At 44.1% G+C, this 22,036-nt stretch overlaps 1 protein-coding gene across 5 annotated transcripts in view; it reads left to right on the forward strand.

Annotated features, from left to right (window-relative positions):
* The window catches only part of Galk2 (galactokinase 2), a 127,003-nt gene that overhangs the window by 94,634 nt on the left and 10,333 nt on the right, over positions 1–22,036 (forward strand). For all 5 annotated transcript variants that reach the window (XM_041678868.1, XM_041678869.1, XM_041678867.1 and 2 more), the window contains 2 exons: positions 2,205–2,415; positions 21,629–21,830. In XM_041678868.1, coding sequence (XP_041534802.1) covers positions 2,205–2,415; positions 21,629–21,830 — 413 coding nt within the window. The remainder of the gene's footprint in view (positions 1–2,204; positions 2,416–21,628; positions 21,831–22,036) is intronic.

Genomic DNA, 22,036 nt, shown 5'->3' on the forward strand with positions numbered 1-22,036 from the left:
ATTGCAAAGACACTTACTTATATCATAGAACTCTTGGAGAAGTAGAGCTGGTGCCCGTCTAGAAGCTTCACTCCTATTAAGTAGCTTTTTTGATACTAGAAGGCACTCTGAACACTTCCAGAGGAGAAAGGTAATCATCAATGTCACCCAGCCACAAATGTTACAACAACAGTGACCTGCCTGGAGTATATGCTGGTATAATGTGGCAAAAGTGTTATGGGACTAACCAACCAGTCTTTTTTTTTTTTTTTAATTTGGATTTAAGGCCTGTTTCATGGTTTCATGAGATAGAGTCTGTCCCTGACACTGCTAAAAGTGCCAAGAACCCAAGACTAGCTAGGTCATGGGCCTAGGGAAAATACCTACTGCTATTGCTCTTCTAAAGGAACACAGTAATAAAATGACTCCTAATTACAGGGCTTTACTCAGTCCACACCAGAGAAGTTTCTCCTTGCAGTAGATGGGAACTAACACAGTCACAACCATACAATGACAGAGAGTGGCAGACTTTGGAACACTCAGCACTAAATGGAATGTCTTCATCAAGCCTCTCTCCTCAAGGCTCTGAGATCTATGTGGAAGAGGAGGCAGGAAGATCATAAGAACCAGAGGTGGTGGATGACAGAAAGGAAACAGTGTTTTTCAGACACAGCAGGAAGGATGCACATATGAGCTCACTGAGACTGTGGCAGCATGTGGACTCCCACTCCTAACCAAGACGCTATCTGCAGTCGATACCCACTGTCAAAGGGAAACTCAGCTTTCTGCAGTGCAGTCTCAGTGTATGAATCACATTCAAGGACAGGCCCGTGGCCGGGAGTTGTTGGCTGATACAGACAAATCCCATGGGTTTTGTGCAGGCTTTCTGTCTCATTTTGCTTTTGTTTTGCTTTGGCATTTTTTTGTCTTACTGATTTTTTTGTTTGTTCTGGTTTTAATTTTTGTGTTTTGTGCTTTTTTGAAAGAGAGATTATGAGGTGGGTAGTGAGGTAGGGAACTGAGAAGGATATGGGAGGAGTTTGAGGAGGGGAAACATGAAAATATATTGTATGAATGAAGTTTTTTAAATAAAGAAAAAAAAGAAAATCAAATCAATACAGTGGAAGAGAAACTCAAAGCACATTTTATTGACAATTAACTTCCTACTCTCTGGTTATTTTCTTTTTCTACCTGCTGTCTTCACATCCAGATCATGAATTATTCAGACCTCAGAAAGAGAAGAACCTTCATTGTTTTCTTAACTGTGAAGGGCTCTCGGTAGTTGAGGAAGGAGAATGAAATAAGTTGTATTCTGGATCAGGGCTCCCAGGAGTGGACCTGATTAGAAAGATTTGCTTTATTCTGGCCTTCCATCAGATTGTGGGGTTACTTCAAGATGCAACTCAAGCCAAGCTCTTTCTTGAGGAACATGCAGATATACTACTACCATGGAGCCAATGAAGGAATTTTTCATAGGGTCACCAATGAGATTTGTATTTAATGCTGAAACTTGACTCTAAATACTCAGGCATTTAAATTCATTAGCCATTTTGAAGACTCCCATGATAAACAAGAAATATTGTAATAAGAGTCAGGACAACATCATACAACTCAGGACCAAGATCAAATAAGATTTGAATACTTTTCTCCAGACTTAATATAGAAGAATGAAGTATAAATAGGCTAAATAGAGATAAGAGAGTGAAATATTTAAGAATAGCTCTAAGGTGTGGTTTTCAACATTCATAATGCTGCTGCAGCCCTTTACTACAGTTCCCCATGTTGTGGTGACCCCCAACCATAAAATTATTTCATTGCTACTTTACAACTGAATTTTTGCTACTTTTATGAATTGTATTATAAATATCTGCTATGTAGCATACTGCAGCCCCCAAGGAGTTGTGACCCACAGGTTAAGAACCACTGCCCTAAAGGACAGAGATGACAGGCAAAAACAAGGGAGAGAAAGTGTGTGTGTGTGTGTGTGTGTGTGTGTGTGTGTGCATGCACACACACCTGCATGTATTTGCAATGTGTGTGTTTTAAGAGACTATCTTATAGGCATATTTAATTTCAAACATCTGAGTCTACAATACATTTCCAAGCAATAGTGGAGACTTGGATAGTTTGAAGGGAAGAAAAATCAAGTCGAATGTAACTAATTAAAATAGAGCATATTGAATTCTGAAGTAAAGCTTAACCTCTCTCTTGGTTTGAACTTGCAGGTCCTTGCTAAACACAAAGGGTTGCAATGGGATAAAGTCCTACGGCTAGAAGAAGTGCAAACGCAACTGGGGATTAGTCTGGAAGAAATGCTGTTGGTCACAGAGGATGCGCTTCACGCTGAACCCTACAGCAGGGAGGAGATCTGCAAGTGCCTGGGGATTAGCGTGGAGGAACTCCGTACTCAAATCCTGAGTCCAAATACTCAAGATGGTGAGTCTGCTGGAGGAAGAATAGCATGGCCTATACACAGATGGAAGCATTCAAACTTTGCCCTGGATATTACAGATTTAAAACTGTGTTTTAAGGAACTTGGAGAATGTGTGTGCTTTGGCTAACTGTTTGTCTAGGTCTTTAGCTTCCTGCCTGCTCACTTATCAACAAGCATTTCTAGTATATGGTAGATATTCTGTGTCTCAGGAGACTCCCAACTCGCAAATTTTCTCGTTTTGTATTTATGTTTTCCTATTTGCTTTCCAGTTATATTGTTACTATGAAAAGATTAGGTTACAGATTTACTTGTAGCTTCTCTACTATTACTCTGGAACTCCAGAAGGGCTTCACTGCTTCTGTTGAAGTTTTCAGCCTGCAAAATACAAAAATGGCTGGTTGCTATTTTTTTGCTGGTTGCCTTTGAATGATGCTGTTTTTATCTAATGGTATCAGTAACAGATGAGGATGGGGTACATTTTCGAGGGCCTGTCATGAAGTTTTGGGGTGGCTGATCCTCTTAAAAGGACAGAGTTTCTATTTGTGGAAAGCCGAGAACCTGGTTATTTAATTGAGACTTAATTTCCTATGATGGGAAGTTAGGGAGGCAAGCGCTTGGTGCAGAAATCAACCTCAGAGCCCCCATTGCACTGTACCATTCAGTTCAGCTATACAACTGGCGAAAGATCATCTGCCATGGAATTCTGATTCATTCCGTCTGTCTGTCCGTCTATCTATCTGTCTGTCTGTCCGTCTACCTCTCTACCTATCTATTGTTGTGGTGCTAGGGCTCAGATCCAGGGCTTCAGGCATGCTAAGCAGGTGTTGTACCCTACACCCCAGGCCCGGATCTCACTAAGTTACCCAGACAGGCCTTGAACTCACCATGTAATCCAAGCTGTCTTACATAATATTGGGATCTCTGGCCCCAGTCTCCTGATTTTGGCCTGTACCACAAGACCTGGCTCCAAAGTAATGTTTTAAGACTGCAGCTGATGACAACTTTGGGACAAGATATGGGCATACTTTGAGCACAGGGGCTGAGTTCTGGTTTCTGATGTTCTCGTATCTATTTCAGTTCAGGCTCAGACCCAGACCCTAGAAGTGGGTGAGCACCCTTGACTGCTGGCCAAAGCAAGCCCACCACCTGTTTTTGTAAGAAGTTTTTGCTAGACCACAGCGATCTATTTGCTATGGTTCTTCAGTTCTACAAGAGCTGAGTGTGACAGAGACTAAGTAACCCACAAAACCTGAGATATTTCCTATTGGCCCTTTTCTTGTTCCAGAAAAGCAGTTAACTCAAGTTTTCTCTGTTTTGCATGAAGAGAGGCACAGTGGAAGTTCTCCTTAGAGGAGCAACTGTACTCCATACATGAACAGAGCTCAGTGCTGGAGAGATGCGTGTGGTCACTGAGATCCCCTGGGAGACCAGGAAGGAGAAGTCTCATTGGCTTTCCTAAGGACGTAGCAGCTACCAAGAGTTAAAGAGCAGATGAGTCCCAGGCAGACAGGACGGCAGGTGCAGTGCAGAGGCATGAAAGGGCTCCAGGCCAGAGAAAGCAGAGCACTTTTGGGACTAAAGCCTACAGTGGAGAGTGCTTTAGCTTGAATTCTAAATGATCTCAATAATAAAAACCCCAAGTTAGATAACAGGGGTTGATGCTGAGAGATCAGAGAAGCAGAGCAGCCAGCCACTAGTTCTTACCTCTATGAAATCCTCAGAGCGATGGGGCATCCTGTCTCTAGGAATCCTCAGCCTGAGTGCCTGTCTCCTCCGGTGCTATATTCCTCTCTCTGTCCAGCCATATCTCTTCCTGTCTCCACTTCCCTAGTGCAGGGATTAAAGGCCTGTGACTTCCAAATACTGGGATTAAAGGTTTGAGCCACCACTGCCTGACTCTGTTTCTCTTTTTGACTGAATCAATCTCGCGTAGCCCAGGGTGGCCTTGAACTCACAGAGATCTGTCTGCCTCTGTCTCCTAAGTGCTGGGATTAAAGGTGTGTGCCACCATCTCCCTGGCCTCTAGTGGCTTAGCTCTGCACTTGGATCTTCAGGAAAGCTTTATTTGTTAAAACACAAACAAAGTATCACCACCGAGTGCTGTGCAGGGAGACAGAGACTGAGGACAGAGACATACAGCTACATTCAGCTCCCCAAAGCCTTCCTAAAGACGGTGTGCATGTGTGTGCTCTCGTATGTTGAATCTAGGTTTATAAATATGTGCAACTCTAAAGCAGAAGTGAGGCTATTGAAGGGGAGGAGAGGGACCAGCGGGATGGGGGATAAGAGAGCATGGTGAGGGTTGTTGGGAATAAAGCACCATGATACACGTGTAGGAAAGGTAATGTAGCTCAGTATTGTGTACACTAATTCAAAGTCAAGTTTATTAAATGAAGAAATTGAGCAGAACATTGAAAGGGAGGGTGTCCAGGGACTCTGACTTTCTCTTTTGACCTAAAACATTGTCTAGTTAACTCGACAGATAGGCTGGGGTAATAGGGTGAAGTCTTTACCTTCCCGTGTCTCAATATCTCATAGGGATAAGTGCCACACAACAATGTGGCAAATGCAAGTACTGGCTAGAATCAGGGTGTTTATCAAGAGTCCTGGGAGCCTGGGAGAGATAAGTGGCTTTGGTTCTGCAAAAGGAGACTTGAATTTGAGCTGGTCTGTGGATTCCCCAGCCTAAGAGGGTGTTATGTTAGGCCACTGCAGACAGAGGCTGAATAAAGACAAGGGGGCTCCACAGGTTGAGTATTTGAGAGTGTGTGCCGGGGCCACGGTGTGCTGTGAAGGGCAGCAGATCTGTTGGCATGGTGCCCATTCAGAAACCAGGTTACTGCTCTACACTGAAAAGATAAAGCATTGGTGAGGGTTAGGCTCTCAAGACCGCAAAGGAGCATCCAGTTAGAGTTGTTGGAGGAAGGACAGGCAGGAGATGGGGGAGGGGGCAGCAGGGAGGCTAAGCTATGGCATGGGCAGCTTGGGAAGTTAGGATGCCATATGAGAATAGTTTGGGGAGATAAGGTGACAAATTCACTTTTTTCCATCATTTTTTTTTCTAGTGCCTGAACAAAGATGTAGAACAGGTGTGTGTCTAAATGAACTAGTGTGATTTGGTCATTGCTGGTGAGCAGGTGAGGGTGTCATAGGCACTGAAAAAATTCTGTCAATAATGCTCTTGGCACATTGAGTTTCCACGGTGAGTTTCCCTGAGGGTTGAGAGGCCTTGCGGGCTCCCCACTCTCCAGCTGCTTCAGTGTGCTTCATCTCATGGTAACCTTTGTCCCTTCTGTCCCACCTACCTTGTGAACCTGAGCACAGCCATGAGGTCAGTGTTATGTGGGCTAGCCCATGCCTTTACTTCTCAGAAGCTAGGTCTTCCTTCAGGCTTATGTTGTGTTACGAGCGGCAGGGCTGCGTCCCTGGCATGCGGCCGCCCGCATGGCTAGCTTTACCCGAAATAATTACACGGAAACTGTATTCTTTTAAACACTGCCTGACCCATTAGTTTCAGTTTCTTATTGGCTAGCTTTTACATATTGATCTAACCCATTTCTATTAATCTGTGTAGCCCATGAGCTGGCTTACCAGGAATGATCTTAACCTGCGTCTGTCTGGAGTGGGAGAATCATGGCGACTCCCTGAATCAGCTTCTTTCTCCCAGCATTCCGTTCTGTTTACTCCGCCTACCTAAGGGTTGGCCTATCAAATGGGTCTAGGCATTTTCTTTATTAATAAGAAATTACTCCCACATCATTTCCCCTTTTTCTGTTTAAACAAAAAAGAAAGGCTTTAACTTTAACATAGTAAAATTACATATAGCAAAACAGTTATCAAGCAAGAATTACAGTTACAATATTTATATCTATTTTATCTTTTATCATAACTAAGGAAAACTATAACTATCTATTCATTCTTCAACTCCATCAAAGACTCCAGAAGGATATAATACTACCTAAGTAAACAAGAAATAAGAAAACTCTAGAAATGACAGAGACATCTTGCTGCCTGGACAGTCACCCAAAGTTCTTTTGTATGGTTGGGGCATCCATCTTCAGCCTTCAGGCCCATAGTATCCAGCAGACATTTCCATGAAGCAGGAAATTTCAAAGACAGTTCAGTCACTATCTGCTGTGTCCTGCAGAATGTCTCGCAGACTCTTTCATGAGTCATGAACCCCAAAAGACCGTCTCACCTTTAGGCAAGTTCAGCAGTCCTCTCTCTGCGGGTTCTCTGTGTCCATTTTATGCAACAGTCCAGGCAAGAGCAGTTTCTTGCCCAAATGGCTATCCAACTCCATAAGGATCCTCTTCGATGCCCATCTTCCTCTCGAAGTAGATTGGTGCTGTCAGGAGCAGACGTGTCTCATTGTCATGAAAAGTCCTAAGTTATTAAAATATTTTAAATGCCATATTCTGCAGCCTTTGAGAGATATGAAGAATGCCTATCTGAAATATATCTCTATATATCTAGAAAATCTAAGTGACATGACTACAAACTTGACTATTATTTATGACTATCCATCAACAACCTATATTTCCTAATTATACATTACATTTTAAAAGTGAACTACACAATCACAATACCTTAATCAAGATCAGAAATACATATACAAATAACAAAATTGACTGTAAAATCCACACCAATGCAAATTACTCATACCTATATCATTTCCCCCTTTAAATGTAAAAGAACATTTACAAACAAAATTTTGGGAACATGGGCGCAGTTTTTTCTCTCCAAACTGCTTCCTGCTGAATGGGGGCGCTGTTAATCAGATCATTTAGGGTGTAACCTGTGTGTCAGGTTTATCTCAGTTGCCAGTTGAGTGAAGTAATTTTTTGAGGGTGTTCACAGGAAATTTTCAGGAGGTCGTGGTCTATCATACCAAATTGGAATAGAAGAAATCCACAGGGTCTGGTCCTCTGTGAAAACAAAAGAAGACCCTTTCCAAAGTATCATATCCTTAGACCCAAATTTTGAAATCGTAATACCTTTATATCCATTCTGGTTTAGCTTGGCAGCCCATGTAATGAAATGTCTGTCTGTACTTAGCTCCTTTACAGCCAAAAATTTTAAAGAAAACACAATGTACATAATTCGGACTCTCTGTGAATTTTCCATTTTTACGTGGCTTATTTTTCTTTATTTCTTTTAATCTCTTAACTATCTGTACTCTGTCTCTTTAAAGACTTTACCCTTTTTTTAAGACATTTACTTTATTCTCTATATTCTTATTCTTCTCTCTCTCAAGCCTATGTACATTCATCCAACACTGTGATCCACTGAGGTCTGTTATGTCTGAATCTGTTTTATTGTGAATCTGTAATATTTTTACTATCCAGGAGCATTTCTTAAAATGTTAAGCACTTCTTAAAAACTTAAGTTGCACCATGTACAGGTAATACGGTACCACCTGTGTCCTGCCCAGTCTAAACCTTAACTGTGCTGTTATTATGGTAGTTCCTGTCAACCAGCACAGTTCAGCAAGGAGCAGCCGCTCCTGCCTCAGATCCATTTGGTGCCCCTGAGCTGTGCACAGTTTCAGGCACACAGCAAGTCCTCATTGGAGCCGCACTCAGTAGTTTAATTTTGAGACTGAGCATGCAGCACAGAAACTCTTTTTATCCAAGTTACAACCAAATCTGACACGCAGAGCACTGCGGAGTCTGAAAACACGTCTCTTCCACCATGCTCTTCCGCCTGCCTAAGCCTGATTCTGCCATCTGCCCAGGTGCAGGCGGGGAGCGCTGAGAGCACTCTCCTTCCGATCCCAAGCGGGAACACAAACATCCAGTCCCATAAAATCCATTGAAATGCTTTAAAGCCAGAGTTTGCACTGGCGGCACAGTCCCAAGAAGCCGCACTTTAAAATGACGCAGCTTTTTTTTCTGCTGCTGTTGCCGAATCAGGAAATCTCTCTACAGCACGCCACCAACAAACAGCAAAAATCTGTGTTAAAGTCTCTCTCCCTTATTTTTAAGCCTTCTCAGGTTTTTAAGTGGATTTAGCCCCACGTTGGGCGCCACTCTGTTGTGTTACGAGCGGCAGGGCTGCGTCCCTGGCATGCGGCCGCCCGCATGGCTAGCTTTACCCGAAATAATTACACGGAAACTGTATTCTTTTAAACACTGCCTGACCCATTAGTTTCAGTTTCTTATTGGCTAGCTTTTACATATTGATCTAACCCATTTCTATTAATCTGTGTAGCCCATGAGCTGGCTTACCAGGAATGATCTTAACCTGCGTCTGTCTGGAGTGGGAGAATCATGGCGACTCCCTGAATCAGCTTCTTTCTCCCAGCATTCCGTTCTGTTTACTCCGCCTACCTAAGGGTTGGCCTATCAAATGGGTCTAGGCATTTTCTTTATTAATAAGAAATTACTCCCACATCAGGCTTATACTCTGAAACAACATATTTTTCTTATGGGTATTCCTCCTTTCCTGAAAAGAAATGTTAACTCTGGAAACTCGTTAAACTCTGTGTTCTCCCTCTAGGGTCTCCCCTGACCTCAACTCCTTCTCTGTATTGTTTTCTCCTTCTAGGTCTACCTGTCATCCCTCTTCTCCTTCTTTTACCATTGTCTGGAATAAGTTAATTTCCCAGAACTCCTTGGAAAATACATTAAGTAATATTATTTAAATAAAGTTTTCCCTTAAAGAAAAACATTTTTTATAAAAATGAAGCGTATTTCATTGTACCTTTATCCAAACTAACTGTTCCTCTGTCTTTATGTACTCTTTTCTATAACTTTTACTAATAATTTACTAATGTTTTTGTTTATACCCTTAAGTCTCTGTTGGATGAATTAATTCATTGTGTACTTATATTATTCTCAAGGGAATTTCTTCTTTATTTACTGAATAATATTTTTAAAAGTAGGAGCACAAGTTAGCACTTTGATTCTGGATTCATCCAGATTAGTATTATTTGATTAAATTTCTAAATCTAGTCATTTCACTCTGCCTAGTTTTCCAGGTGAGTTTTGAAGACCTGAATTTTTTAAAAAATCTATTTGATGTATCCTTCTGAATTCTTGGTTTTTTTTTTTTTTTTTTTTTGATCTAAGGCTGTAAACAAGTCTTTTTCTTAACCATTTGGAATATGGCTCTTGTTGAGGTCACTGTACTCAGGTTATAGTATTGGAGTCAAGGGTGGCAGCAGCTCCTCGCAGAGGACTCTTGAGGGTGCCCTGCCCTTTCTCAGAGGCGCCCATACTTTGACAAGCCTAGTTTTGACTTAAACTAATTTCTCCAGCAAACTGGCTTAGAGCTTCTGCTACCCTAGTCCGACCCCCAAAGGCCACGCACACTTGTTGTTTTTTTTCTCCAGATTCCTAGTCATTAGACTGAGGAAGGTGCAGAGCCGATAAAATTAGACAGGCAGTCTGAAGGAAACCCTCAAATCCTTTAGGTTTTTGAAATGGCTGCAGACTGACCCTAGGACACTATTAGGGCGAGTTAAGAATTACTGCTAGAAAAAAAAAAAAGAATTACTGCTAGGCACCGAATACACTAGTGATTGTTTAGGTGTATGCTTACATGGGCCGGGGTCCTGGAAGCTCAGAGGCCACACTTACTTACTTAGGGGTGTGATGAAAAGGGAAGAGATGCAAGAAGCTGGGAGCAATGTGCACACTGCCAAGCACAGGACAGAGGCAATAATACACATCAGGAGAGAGAAATTTGTGGAGAAGGTAGGCCCTGAGGTAAGAATGGGCTGGTTAGCTTGGAGGTGAGTTTGCCAAAGGGAGAATCCCCTGGGAGCACTTGTTTTGGGAGTGTCCAGACTGTATTCTGGCTGACCTGGACACCACCTCAATGTGTGCATGTCCCACTTTGCTTGTGATCCTAAAGAGTAATAACGACTTTCCGTCACGTACAGGGACCTGGCATGAGGCCCTTTAGGAGGACTCCAGTGTCGATGAGCAGCAACAACAGCTAAACACTCACTAATGCCACAAGATGCCTGGCTACTTCCTTTATGGTTCATATTCATCACACCTGCCATCTGCTGGGATTTTCACCTTGAGACAAATGATAATCCTCGCTTCACAGACGGGGAAACCAGCAGAGGCTGCGTGCACCCCATCCCAGTCTCTGACCAAATCCCATATTCTTTCAGTGTGGGGTTGAGAGTTTGGAAATGGCCCTGGGATGTGGCAATTCTTTTTATCATGCACAGTTCTCTGCACTTGGCTTATGAATGGCTTTTTAGTCCCCACAACCTGTGACTTTCTTCTAGCCATGGGGAGTTCACGTGGCATCTTTTCAGTAGCCTATCATCCTGGTAGTCTGGGCATGGTCCAGGAAAGCATCTTTGGATGTAGCTGTTCACTTCCTATGGCTTTATCTATTTTTCATGGTGCTTAGCTTAAGCAAAAGAAAATTTTCTAGTAAAAACTGTTTCTCAGCCTCATGCCGTTTGCATCTGTATGAAATTGTGAGTGGATCTGGTGACATTTTAATAGGTTCTTCCCGAATGTCAACAGAAAAACAACCATTCGCTGTGTCTGTATGGACACTGGCCATTCTAACCATATTTAGATGTAGGCCATTGCTCCCCATTCACAGCAAAAGTTTGTGCTTGTTTTAGAGATACGCCTTTAAGGAAGGTTGTTGTTATTATCTTCAGGTAGATTGAAGTAGGAGACAAGTGTTTATCTTTGTTCTGTCAACCACCAGTCCTGAAACAAGCAAAGAACAGAGACTACCTGCATAGAGATTATAACACGTGGCCAGAAGAAAGAGTATAGAATTCTATTATATGATTAACAACAAATAGCGAGCTATGTGTTTTATAAGGGAAGGGAGAGAGTGAGGAGGAAGATGAAGGGGGACACAGGAAATCAGAAAGAATCTGATAAAGGAAGGCGCCGTGTCGGTGTCCACAGAACTTTCCTGTGGAAAGCACGTAAGACCAGCCAGCCATGTTGTGCGTACTCACCTCCCCCTTGGTCCTGGGTGTGCCAAGTGCGCTGTCCTTGCCCACCCTTTCAGAATTTTACCAGGTACATTGTAAGCACCTAGACCATAGGGGATCTCACCAGCTGTTGCTAAAAGTGAATCATTTTTGTCTTTCAAATGTCTCCTGTAATTTGGAAAGTTCAGGTAGAGTGTGGGTGTATGTCTTTGAGCACAAACTCTACACAGCCTGGTCTAATGTCTTTCAGATTTGCTGGGAGGAAGTTCAGACAGGGGCCTCATGGAGCATGTGGGTGGCACTCATTCTAGGTGCCCAGCACCCAGCGTCAGCATCCGTGCTGCTGCAGCCGTCGTTGTACCCACCCCTGAGCCTTTAAATCTAGATTGGGGATAAAGGACTAGACACTTGGAAGTGATTTCTATTTCTCCATTCAACAAGTTTTCAGCCGAGGGGCTGTTAGGCTCTGTGCTGAGCTGCGCACCTCAGTCAGAGCTGCCGCCGCAACACTCATTTGGATCAGGATCTTGTGGACAGACAACAGCAACAACCCTGATGGAAGTATGCTATTTACTCTTCAGATAAGCACTGATTTTTCCCTCTGTCTCTCTTATCTGTATTCTCTTACATTTCTCTCCTGGGATTCCTTTCTATTAATTAGCTGAACAAAACTAACGCAGTAATCTTGTTTTTATTTTTAACAAAATAGAAGGACAGGCTGGCTATAGGCAAATGGGACATTGTTCCTCAGTCCCTCTTTTAGCTCCATGTTGTCGGCATCTCCTTGATTCCCTCTGCTCCTTTTCAATTGGTGTCTTTCACTTTTCCAAGAACTAAATTGTAGCAAAATTCTGGAAAGTTAGTGGGGAGGCACTTTTTTTCCAAGAAAACGACAAAAGCATTAAATGTGGCCCATCGAAGGAACAGCTTCAAATGAGCAGGAACACCATGGTATTTGTTGAAATTTTGCTGGATTTGAGTAGGTTCTAAAGGACAAAGTCTCAGCTCCTTCCCTCCTGGATCAGCGTGGTGGCCTCAGATTGAAAGGACAGGGTGACACCAAGGAGGTGCAGAGAGGCTAGAGACCCTCTGGCCCTTACTTTCTTCGTGGGCTCCATGCAAGCTGGTATTTGGGCTGATCCTGAACCAGGAGCAATGTTTGCAGAATGAGTGTGTGGGAGACAGATGCTGGAACTCCTCTCAGGCTCCAGACAGTTGACAGAACACTTCAGATCGGTGGGAAGTGGTAGAGGTGACAAAAGACATGCACTGAGGCCCTCATTTGGTGGACAGTGGACAACATACTAGAATTTCATAGCGTGAAATCATCAAAAAGGGAAGTAGGCTCCTGAGAGCTGAGAGGAGAGCAGGTGGGAGGTGACACAGTGTGCGGACCTGCCACAGGGAGAATCCAGAGGCTGCATTGGAGAGGAAAAGAGGGGTCTGTCTTGTCGTGCTGCTCCAATGTCACACACAGGTCGAGGGTGACAGGAGCAAAACTTGAAGGCAGAGGAGGAGGCTGGCAGCAATGTCTGCTGAAGCCCCGTGCTGGCGGGGTTGTTACTCAGCACAGACAAAGGCTTTATGCTGTGGATTGTAAGCTATTCACAGATGCCACATGGCATGTAGTTTTCCACAGATTAGTGGGGATTTTCTTGAAGTGCATATACACTGTTCTTCACTGCTGGTTTTACTTTTTAAAAGCAGGTAGTTAAATAGCTTTTTCTCTTTAAATGTAAAATGCTAATTTAATTTAGTCTTTGCAGCATGGGAATGGGGTACTAATGTGACTGAAAACAGCAGTCTATTTTGTGTGGCTTTGGCCATTTTGTAAATTTCACATTTATGAAAAATGTGAATATCATTACTAGGAAAATAAATCTGAAACCACAGTCCAACTTCAATGGGGATTATATAGTGTTTTTCCATTATATGCTTCAATGGTGCAGAGTCGATGCCTCAGAATAGGGAATTACAACTTTGCTAGATGAGAAGCACAGGGCCTGGAGAGGACCCTGAAGCCGTTTGTAGCATCTGCTTCTGAACTTCTTGCTAACAAGCGACTGGTTATCCCATTAGAACTTTCTATGTTGCAGAGAACTCAGCCAGTGGCATACAGCTTCATGGCCTCTCACCTAAAAAGGGGAAAGCATTTCGGGGTCTGTGAGCCTCAGAAAGATTAATTGTACATTCATAAGATAAAGATTATTACTTCTCATAGACCAGCATGTTAATTTATTTTGTTTCATTGAGATTAAGACTTCATCTAGACTAAGGATGATTTCTACAGTATTCATTGCCTTTTGGCTTCTCCACTGGAAAACAACAGTCTGCATTATCTCATGTCCCTGTCCTTTATGAAGTTTTCTAATAGAAGACATGGGAAACCCACCACCCTGAGAAGGACCAGCTTTCCCTTGCATGGCAGCAAACCCAGGACTACAGTCAATCTGGAAATGCCATTCAGGAGTAGAAGAACACATTGTAGAACACTTGCCTGATGTGATGAGGCCCTGGGTTGCCACTCCCCCCCCCTCTCCCGGTACTGTAGCGCAATGAAAGAGAAGCTGGGACACATCAGCGTGCCATAAGCATGCGAAGGAGACTTGAAGTTGAGGGAAGCTGCCCAGGGATTCCCTGCTGTCGGAGGCAGACAGTAGGTGCTTCTGAGAACCTAAGACCTGGCCACCTCTGAGGGATCTATGCTGTCTCTGTGGATGAGAGGTAGGGTCTAGCTGGGGTGTAAGATTTCACTCTCTAGGGTCAGTTGAAACCTGGTGTAAGCAAAGGTACTAGACTTCTCTTCTTGCTGTGCGGAAGGCTTTTGAGTGCCCTGCACAGGTCAGCTGACAAAGTGTCTGCCGAGCAGCGCCTCGTCCAGACAGCCTCCTGTGGAATGGCCTTGACAGTGCTCCTCACTGTCTGCCCTGCCTCTCCACTACTGCTTTCTGCTCTTTTTCATTTTCTAACAGAGAGTAGGCTATGTAGATAATCCTAAAGATTTTGTGAGCCCACGATACCTTCACACATCCCAGGCACTTTGTGGCAGCATTAGCCCCTCTGAAGACAATAAAGACAGGAGGACCAGGGTTTGATGCCTATCTTCCTGTTCTTTTGGGGCTAATTCTAAGGCACCCCTGGGATGGGGATCCAGCTGCCTCATTGACTGCCTGTTACAAACATCTCCTCTACTGACGGCTCTCTTTCTCTCTCTTGGTGTCCTTACCCTGACTCAGATCCTAGACACTGCTTTCGGGTTCAGCTGGACCAGGATGCCCTCATGACTCTGTGCCTCTGCCAGCTGTGAAGAATGCCATTATTGTTCTCATTTCCTGATTTTTTTTCTTCAATAGATTCACTTCTTGAGAGTAAAGTGCCTTTTCCCTTTGTTATTGCTGATTCTTTAGTTTTAGAGCCTACATCATAAATCTTTAACATTGTCCAGGACATAAGACATGGGCGCTGTCTCCGCATACTTGAAGGGCTACATTGTGTTTGTGTGTGTCTGGGAATCACAGCTCACCAAATAGGAGGAGAACAGAATATAAATCAATACAGAGCTAACAATGTACCTAGGGGTGGTGACATTTAGTTGTAAGAGTTATAGTGCCTATTCTGTCCTGATGAGTCCCCCAAGGACGGAGGCTTGCCTGCTCCCCCACCCCCACCATGAGTTTCAGATGCAGAGAGTTTTATGGAACAGGAGTCACACACAAGCCCCTGTGAAGGATGGGAAGACAGATACCAAATTCCTGATGTTCCCTTATTTTAGAAGCGATAGGAGGTGCACACTTAATTCTGTGGTCCTGCCATTTGACATGCATGTGGACTGCCTCGCTGGTGAGTGGTGGAGTGATATCTTCTCTTCTCTAGTCAGTGGAGAGTGTGCGGGAAGCAGGTCCAGAACAGACAAATACCTTAATTTTTCCAAAAGAAGGCAGAAACACTGATTTTTGTGTAAAGTTTCTCAACTCATATATACTGTGTAGGCCAAGAAGTTATCCCCATGACCGGTTGCAGCCCACGGGTTGATTTTTTAATCTGTGGACCAGATTCTGCAGAGGGTGTTAGCAGTACAGATGTGTAGGAGGAGGCTGCTTATTTGTCCCGGCTGCCCAAAACCGAAATAATCACACAGAAACCATATTAAGTAATTCACTGTTTGGCCCATTAGCTCTAGCTTCTTAATGGCTAACTCTTACATATTAATTTAACCCATTTCTGTTCATCTGTGTATTACCACGTGGCTGTGGCTTACTGGCTAAAGTTCTGTCTGTCTCCAGGGGCTATATGGTTTCTCTCTGACTCTGCTTCCTTTCTCCCAGCATTCAGCTTAGTTTTCCCCACCTAGTTCTGTGCTATAGGCCCAAAGCAGTTTCTTTATTCATTAGCTAATAAAAGCAACACATAGACAGAAGGACCTCCCACACCAAGGGTGGCTTCCTGGAGAGCCTTCTCCCAGTTGTAGTCCCATGTGTGCATTGTCTCAGGGTGACCCAGGTTGTTCTGTCCTCACAGCAGGGACACTCTGTGGCTCAAGTCCCTCCTTTAAGTGTCTCCCTTTCCCAGTCTACACACTCAGCCGTGGGGTGTGTGTGTGTTTGTGTGTGTGGTGTGTAAATACAGTGCCTGTGGAAGCCAGAAGATAGCATTGGATTCTCTGGAACTAGAGCTGTGGCACTTATGAGCTGCCCAGCATGGGTGCTGGAATCCAAACAGTTTTTCTGGAAGAGCAGCAGGTGCTTCTAACCACTGAGCAAGCTCTTCTGTACCCCCTAACCATACACTTTTTAGAGGCAGAAAGTAGACACATGCCTTTGCTACAAAAATTACTTATGGCTGCCTATAGAATGGGAAAAGTTCTTAACCACCTCCACATCTGACAGAGGGCTGATCTCCAAAATATATAAAGAATTCAAGAAACTAGACATCGTTTACCAAGTAATCCAATTAAAAAATGGGTTACAGATCTAAACAGAATTCTCAACAAAAGAATCTCAAATGGCCGAAAAACACTTAAGGGATTGCTCAACATCCTTAGCCATCAGGGAAATGCAAATCAAAATGACACTAAGATACCATCTTACACCTGTCAGAATGGCTAAGATCAAAAACAGCAATGACAGCTTATGTTGGAGAGGATGCAGAGAAAGGGGAGCATTCCTCCACTGCTGATGGGAGTGAAAACTTGTACAGCCACTCTGGAAATCAGTATGGCAGTTTATCAGAAAATTGGGAATCAACCTACCTCAACCTCCCTGAGCTAGCAAACAATTTATTGTACACATGCAAGTTCTCCAATAACTAGATATTCATTTGCAGTTCGCTCACAGTCAGAGTTGGTGCTAGGATTTCAGGACTTGATTCTGCAACTATCTAGGATAACATTGAGACCAAGGTGGTTACCGCACTTGGAAACCTTCGTTTCTCCCGGTAGGAGAGGGAGGAGTGAACACAGTAAGAAACAGCTCCCTTCGTCGTCCTAAGGTGCCACCTCTGTTCAGGGACTGGACAGATGGGCATCTGTTTATAAAGCTAAGTGACACAGCATTCAGATGCTCCTCGGCATTCTCTACAACAGGCTTGATGCTCATATAACAAGCTAGACCTTTGGCTCCAGAAGGCAACTATGATGCCCAGATCACCGAAAACTGCTTCCCTCCTGGAGTGGTCTACGAATCTACTAGATTCTTGGGCTTAATTGTTATGAGTGAAAACAGATGCCTCTTCTGTTCCTGATACCTGGCCTCTCCCCTTCCCCCCCCTTGCCTTCTGAGGTACAGCTGTTGAGGGGCATGAGCTGTTCTACTGACACTCAATGGTTGCTTTCACAGCACAGCACAGCACAGGGATCCATCACCCATTCAGCAATGCTGTGTGTTCTCAGAGGGTGTGGCTTCATAGGACACGAGAGTGATTCTGTGACTATGGGAGGTGACGTTTTTTCAAAAGTAAAATTGACTGAAGCATGTGGAACCCTAAAGTTAATACTTTAAAAGTTTGTTTGTTTTTTTAATTTATTTATTTATTAAAGATTTCTGTCTCTTCCCCGCCACCGCCTCCCATTTCCCTCCCTCTCCCCCCATTAAGTCCCCCCCCCCGCCCAGCCCGAAAAGCAATCAGGGTTCCCTGTCCTGTGGGAAGTCCAAGGAACCCCCACCTCCATCCAGGTCTAGTAAGTTGAGCATCCAAACTGCCTAGGCTCCCACAAAGCCAGTGTGTGCAGTAGGATCAGAAACCCATTGCCATTGTTCTTGAGTTCTCAGTAGTCCTCATTGTCCGCTATGTTCAGCGAGTCCGGATTTATCCCATGCTTTTCCAGACCCAGGCCAGCTGGTCTTGGTGAGTTCCCAGTAGAACATCCCCATTGTCTATGTGTGTGGTGCACCCCTCGCGGTCCTGAGTTCCTTGCTTGTGCTCTCTCTCCTTCTGCTCCTGATTTGGAAGAATGGATGAAGAAAGTATGGAATATATACATATTAGAGTACTACTCAGCAATAAAAAACAAGGACTTCTTGAATTTTGCATGCAAATGGATGGAAATAGAAAACACTATCCTGAGTGAGGTAAGCCAGACCCAAAAAGAGGAACATGGGATGTACTCACTCATATTTGGTTTCTAGCCATAAACCAAGGACATTGAGCCTATAATTAGTGATCCTAGAGAAGCTAAATAAGGAGAACCCTAAGAAAAACATATAGGCATCCTCCTGAATATTAACCTTCAGCAAGCGATGAAAGGAGACAGAGACAGAGACCCACATTGGAGCACAGGACTGTTTGTTTGTTTTTGAAACAGGGTTTCTCCGTGTAGCTTTGGAGCCTCTTCTGGAACTTGCTCTGTAGCCCAAGCTGGCCTCGTCCTCTTGTCTCTGCCTCCCAAGTGCTAGGATTGAAGGCATATGCTACCACTGCCTGGCCTCAACCTCAAATTTTATGTTTTATTTTTGTTCGTATTTTTTCATTTTAATTTTTTTTTTTTTTGGTTTTTCGAGACAGGGTTTCTCTGTGGTTTTGGAGCCTGTCCTGGAACTAGCTCTTGTAGACCAGGCTGGTCTCAAACTCACAGAGATCCGCCTGACTCTGCCTCCCAAGTGCTGGGATTAAAGGCGTGCGCCACCACCGCCCGGCAATGTTTCATATTTTCCCCACTTCCATTTCCTCCCCTCAAACCTTCCCACTTTGCTCTCTTTCAAATTCATAGCCTCTTTTTCCAATAATTGTTATTATATGTGGGGTAGGATATGGGATGCCCTTCTGTGAATGTTTTATTATCACTGGTTAATAAAAAGCTGACTTGGCCAATAGCCAGGCAGAACAGAGCCAGGCAGGAAATCCAAGTAGAGACACAGGGAAAAAGAAGGCAGAGTCAGGGGGATGTAAGATATGAGGTAACAAGCCATGAGCCTTGTGGCAAAATAACAGAAATGGGTTAATTTAATTAATAATAAGCCTGAGCTAATAGGCCAAACAGTCTGTAATTAATATTAAGCCTCAGAGTGATTATTCAGGATCTGACAGGTGGGAGAGAAACCTCCAATTGTGTTTGTGACTCCTAAATACATAAATACCACCTGCTAGGATTAGACCTTTGGCTTCTAACCTCAAGTTTTAAAAAGCAATGCTGTTAAGTACAGTTTCCAAAGCCATTTTCTTTCCTTTCATGACATACAGTTCACAGCTTGTATTGTACGTGTGTACGAAGGAAGCAGTGGGACCCCTCTTCAGGACACGGACACCTGTGTCGGTTCCTTTTCTGTTGCTGGGTTAAAACACCGTAGCCAAAAGCAGCTTCCAGAAGGGTTTATTTTGGCTTATGGTTCTAGAGAGTCCGTAATGACTGATTACCCTTTACCTGCACAGGAAGCAGAGGAGCAGCAGGAAGTGGGCAAGGTAATCAATTCCCAAGGCCTGCCTCCAGTGATGGACTTCCATCATCAGAGTTCCATTAAAATTTTAGAATTTCTCCAAATAGCATCACAACTGGAGACATCCATTACATGAGCCTCTGTGGAAACATTTCTCTGTCAGGCCATGACACATGTCAACTTCTTTTTCCTTTCAGAATGACTGCCAACAACCCCTGTACCATTACTTCAATTGGTGCAGTTTTGAGGAGGGTATCTGCCAATATTTTGTGTTGGTGAACCTCCTCCCCTTGGGCTGTTTGACACCCATATCCTAGAATAAATTCTCCTGTTCGGTGGAACTGCCTGTGGACACAGCACATTGGCAGCACAGTGTGGGTGACTCACATGACCTGGCTGCCAACGAACAAAGCATGTTTGTGTCTCCCCATCTGCATTTTGCCAGTGGCTTCTCTTTAGTTTTCTTATTTTTCAACCACACTTGCTGTTAGGAGTTACAGATTTAATAATAAAGGGAACCCTGCTGGCTGCCTCTTTCCTCTGTCTCACCACTCAGTTAAGTGGTCAATAGTGGCTCCTTCTCTTACCTCTTCTCTTAAACAAAACAGCAAGTCCAGATGGAAGTATTTTGATTTTAAACTGGAGTTAAAAGTAAAAACCCAATTTTATCATAATTAACCTTAAACACCCTCTGGGCTCTACCTTGGCAGTGTTGAGGTGATAGGGAGTGAGCATTGCTGTTGGATGCATAGAGCTAAGAGACTAAATGTCTGTCTTCAGGACCCTGCAAAACCTTTGCAGAGCCGAGGACTAACCATGTTGGAAAGTACATAACCCCAGATGAGCATGAACTGCAAGCATGGTACAAACTCAGTCAAGAAATTATTTCCAGCTGAGCCCCTCATGGCCTCAAGGATGATGTAAAATGTAATTCGAGCCTTCAGAATGAGGTAAAGTTTTGACATAGAGAGAGAGGGCAAGAAGCCATTTCTGTGTGTGACGAATGAGTATATCCAAAAGCAAAGGCTGTTAGAGCAACTACAGATGGAGTAGTTTGGCTTGAAGGAAGAGGTGCTGTTGGGATCAAGCATGGACTATGTTAAACACTGGGAAAATGGCTGTGGGCTGAGCAGAAATGGACAGGAGCGGGGCGTTGGGGAGCTTAGCTTGTCTGTTGACTCAGATAGGATGGAATGACCAAGACAAAGGCGTAACGCAGCAGAGCTGAGGAATACATCTTTTGCGCTCACTCTCTTCCTTCCCATTTCTTGCTGATTTTCTCCCATCCTTTGGTAAGATAGCAAGGAACCCGCCAGTGTGATCCCTACTGGTCAGCCTGTGGGGGCAGAGAGGAACTAAGGGCCCAGACAGAAGCAGCAGTCATAAGGAGCGTCCTCACAAGAATGGCAGTAGCCTACAGGGACACTGGGAGGCCATGAAGTTTCTCATGCGCTCTTAGAGGGCAAAGCCAGAGGATCTGGAGAAGTAAATCTCAGTCTCGTTTCAGAGCCCAGAAAACAGAGCCCAGCAGGGGGAGCAAATTAGGCAGAGCTGGTTGTTGCAGCTGATGGAAGGTTCTCATCCATCTCTGCCACTCTTCTTGTGGCCAGAGGGCATCCATAAATTTCTCTGTCTTGGCCGAGACCCACCACACCGTCTTCCCCACTGTGCAGCATGTTCATGGCCTCAGTTGTCACTCTGGGGATGAGCCAAACATGGTGCAGCCATTGCAGGTGGATAGGGTGTGTCGCTGCAGTTAGCAGTCATCAAGGGCTTTGCAGAATCAGCGCTGTTTCAAGAGGATAATAAATTCACCCATGATGGATCCCGGAGATCCTTCCAGCACTGTTGACATGCAGTAGTTTCTGTAGGCTACCATGTGCATATATGTGTATGTGTGTGTGATGCCCTTAGTACTAGCTATACATAGGCTATTGTGTTGTCATTTCCTTCAATGCTGAACAATTTCCTGTCTAGCAAATTTTCTAAGAATTTGAGTTTTAATAGCCATAATATTTTTTAAGTGGGTGTAGTATTTATTTTTTCAAAAAGTTATGTTATTAGCCATTTTGGTTGTTTATGTTTTGTCTATGATAAATGATACTATAACATATAGCTATATATTAAATGTAAATAAAATGATATACATATCTAAGTAGTTGTGCTTGTCTGTTTCTCTAGAAACAGGCACTGACAGTGAAGATGTTAGGTAGTTGGGTAGGTAGGCATGCTGGCTCAAACCTGTAATTCCAGTACTGGACTTACTGGGAAGCCTGAGGCAGGAGAATCTGGAGTCAGCTAGCCTGGGCTACATCACACACACACACACACACACACACACACACATACACACGTGTTTCTTGGTACTGTGTAGTCCTACAACCCTTTCTTACGTCTTTCCCCGTGTCCTTCCTTCCCCAGAGCTCACCTTCAAGCTCTACCAGCGGGCCAAGCACGTGTACAGCGAGGCCGCGCGTGTGCTGCAGTTTAAGCAGGTGTGTGAAGAAGCGCCTGCCAATGCTGTCCAGCTGCTGGGCGAGCTGATGAACCAGAGCCACAGAAGCTGCCGGGACATGTATGAGTGCAGCTGCCCCGAGCTGGACCAGCTGGTGGATATCTGCCGGTGAGCGGAGAGGGCTATGTGAGGGCCAAGCCATGGCTTCAGGGAATGCAGTTTCAACTAACAAAAAGCCATATTCTCATAAGTTAGGTGAATCCTTCCTATATGACGGACTCCATTCACCATGATGTAGAGCCCCCATCTTCTTCTGAACATCTGCCGGGTGGTTTGAGACCTGCTTTATGGGGCTCAGCAGTCAGTCTGGAGCC

Source organism: Microtus oregoni, unplaced genomic scaffold (assembly GCF_018167655.1).
Source record: "Microtus oregoni isolate MIOR12 unplaced genomic scaffold, Mior012 000031F_ref0000149, whole genome shotgun sequence".
In the NCBI taxonomy this organism is placed as follows: Eukaryota; Metazoa; Chordata; class Mammalia; order Rodentia; family Cricetidae; genus Microtus; species Microtus oregoni.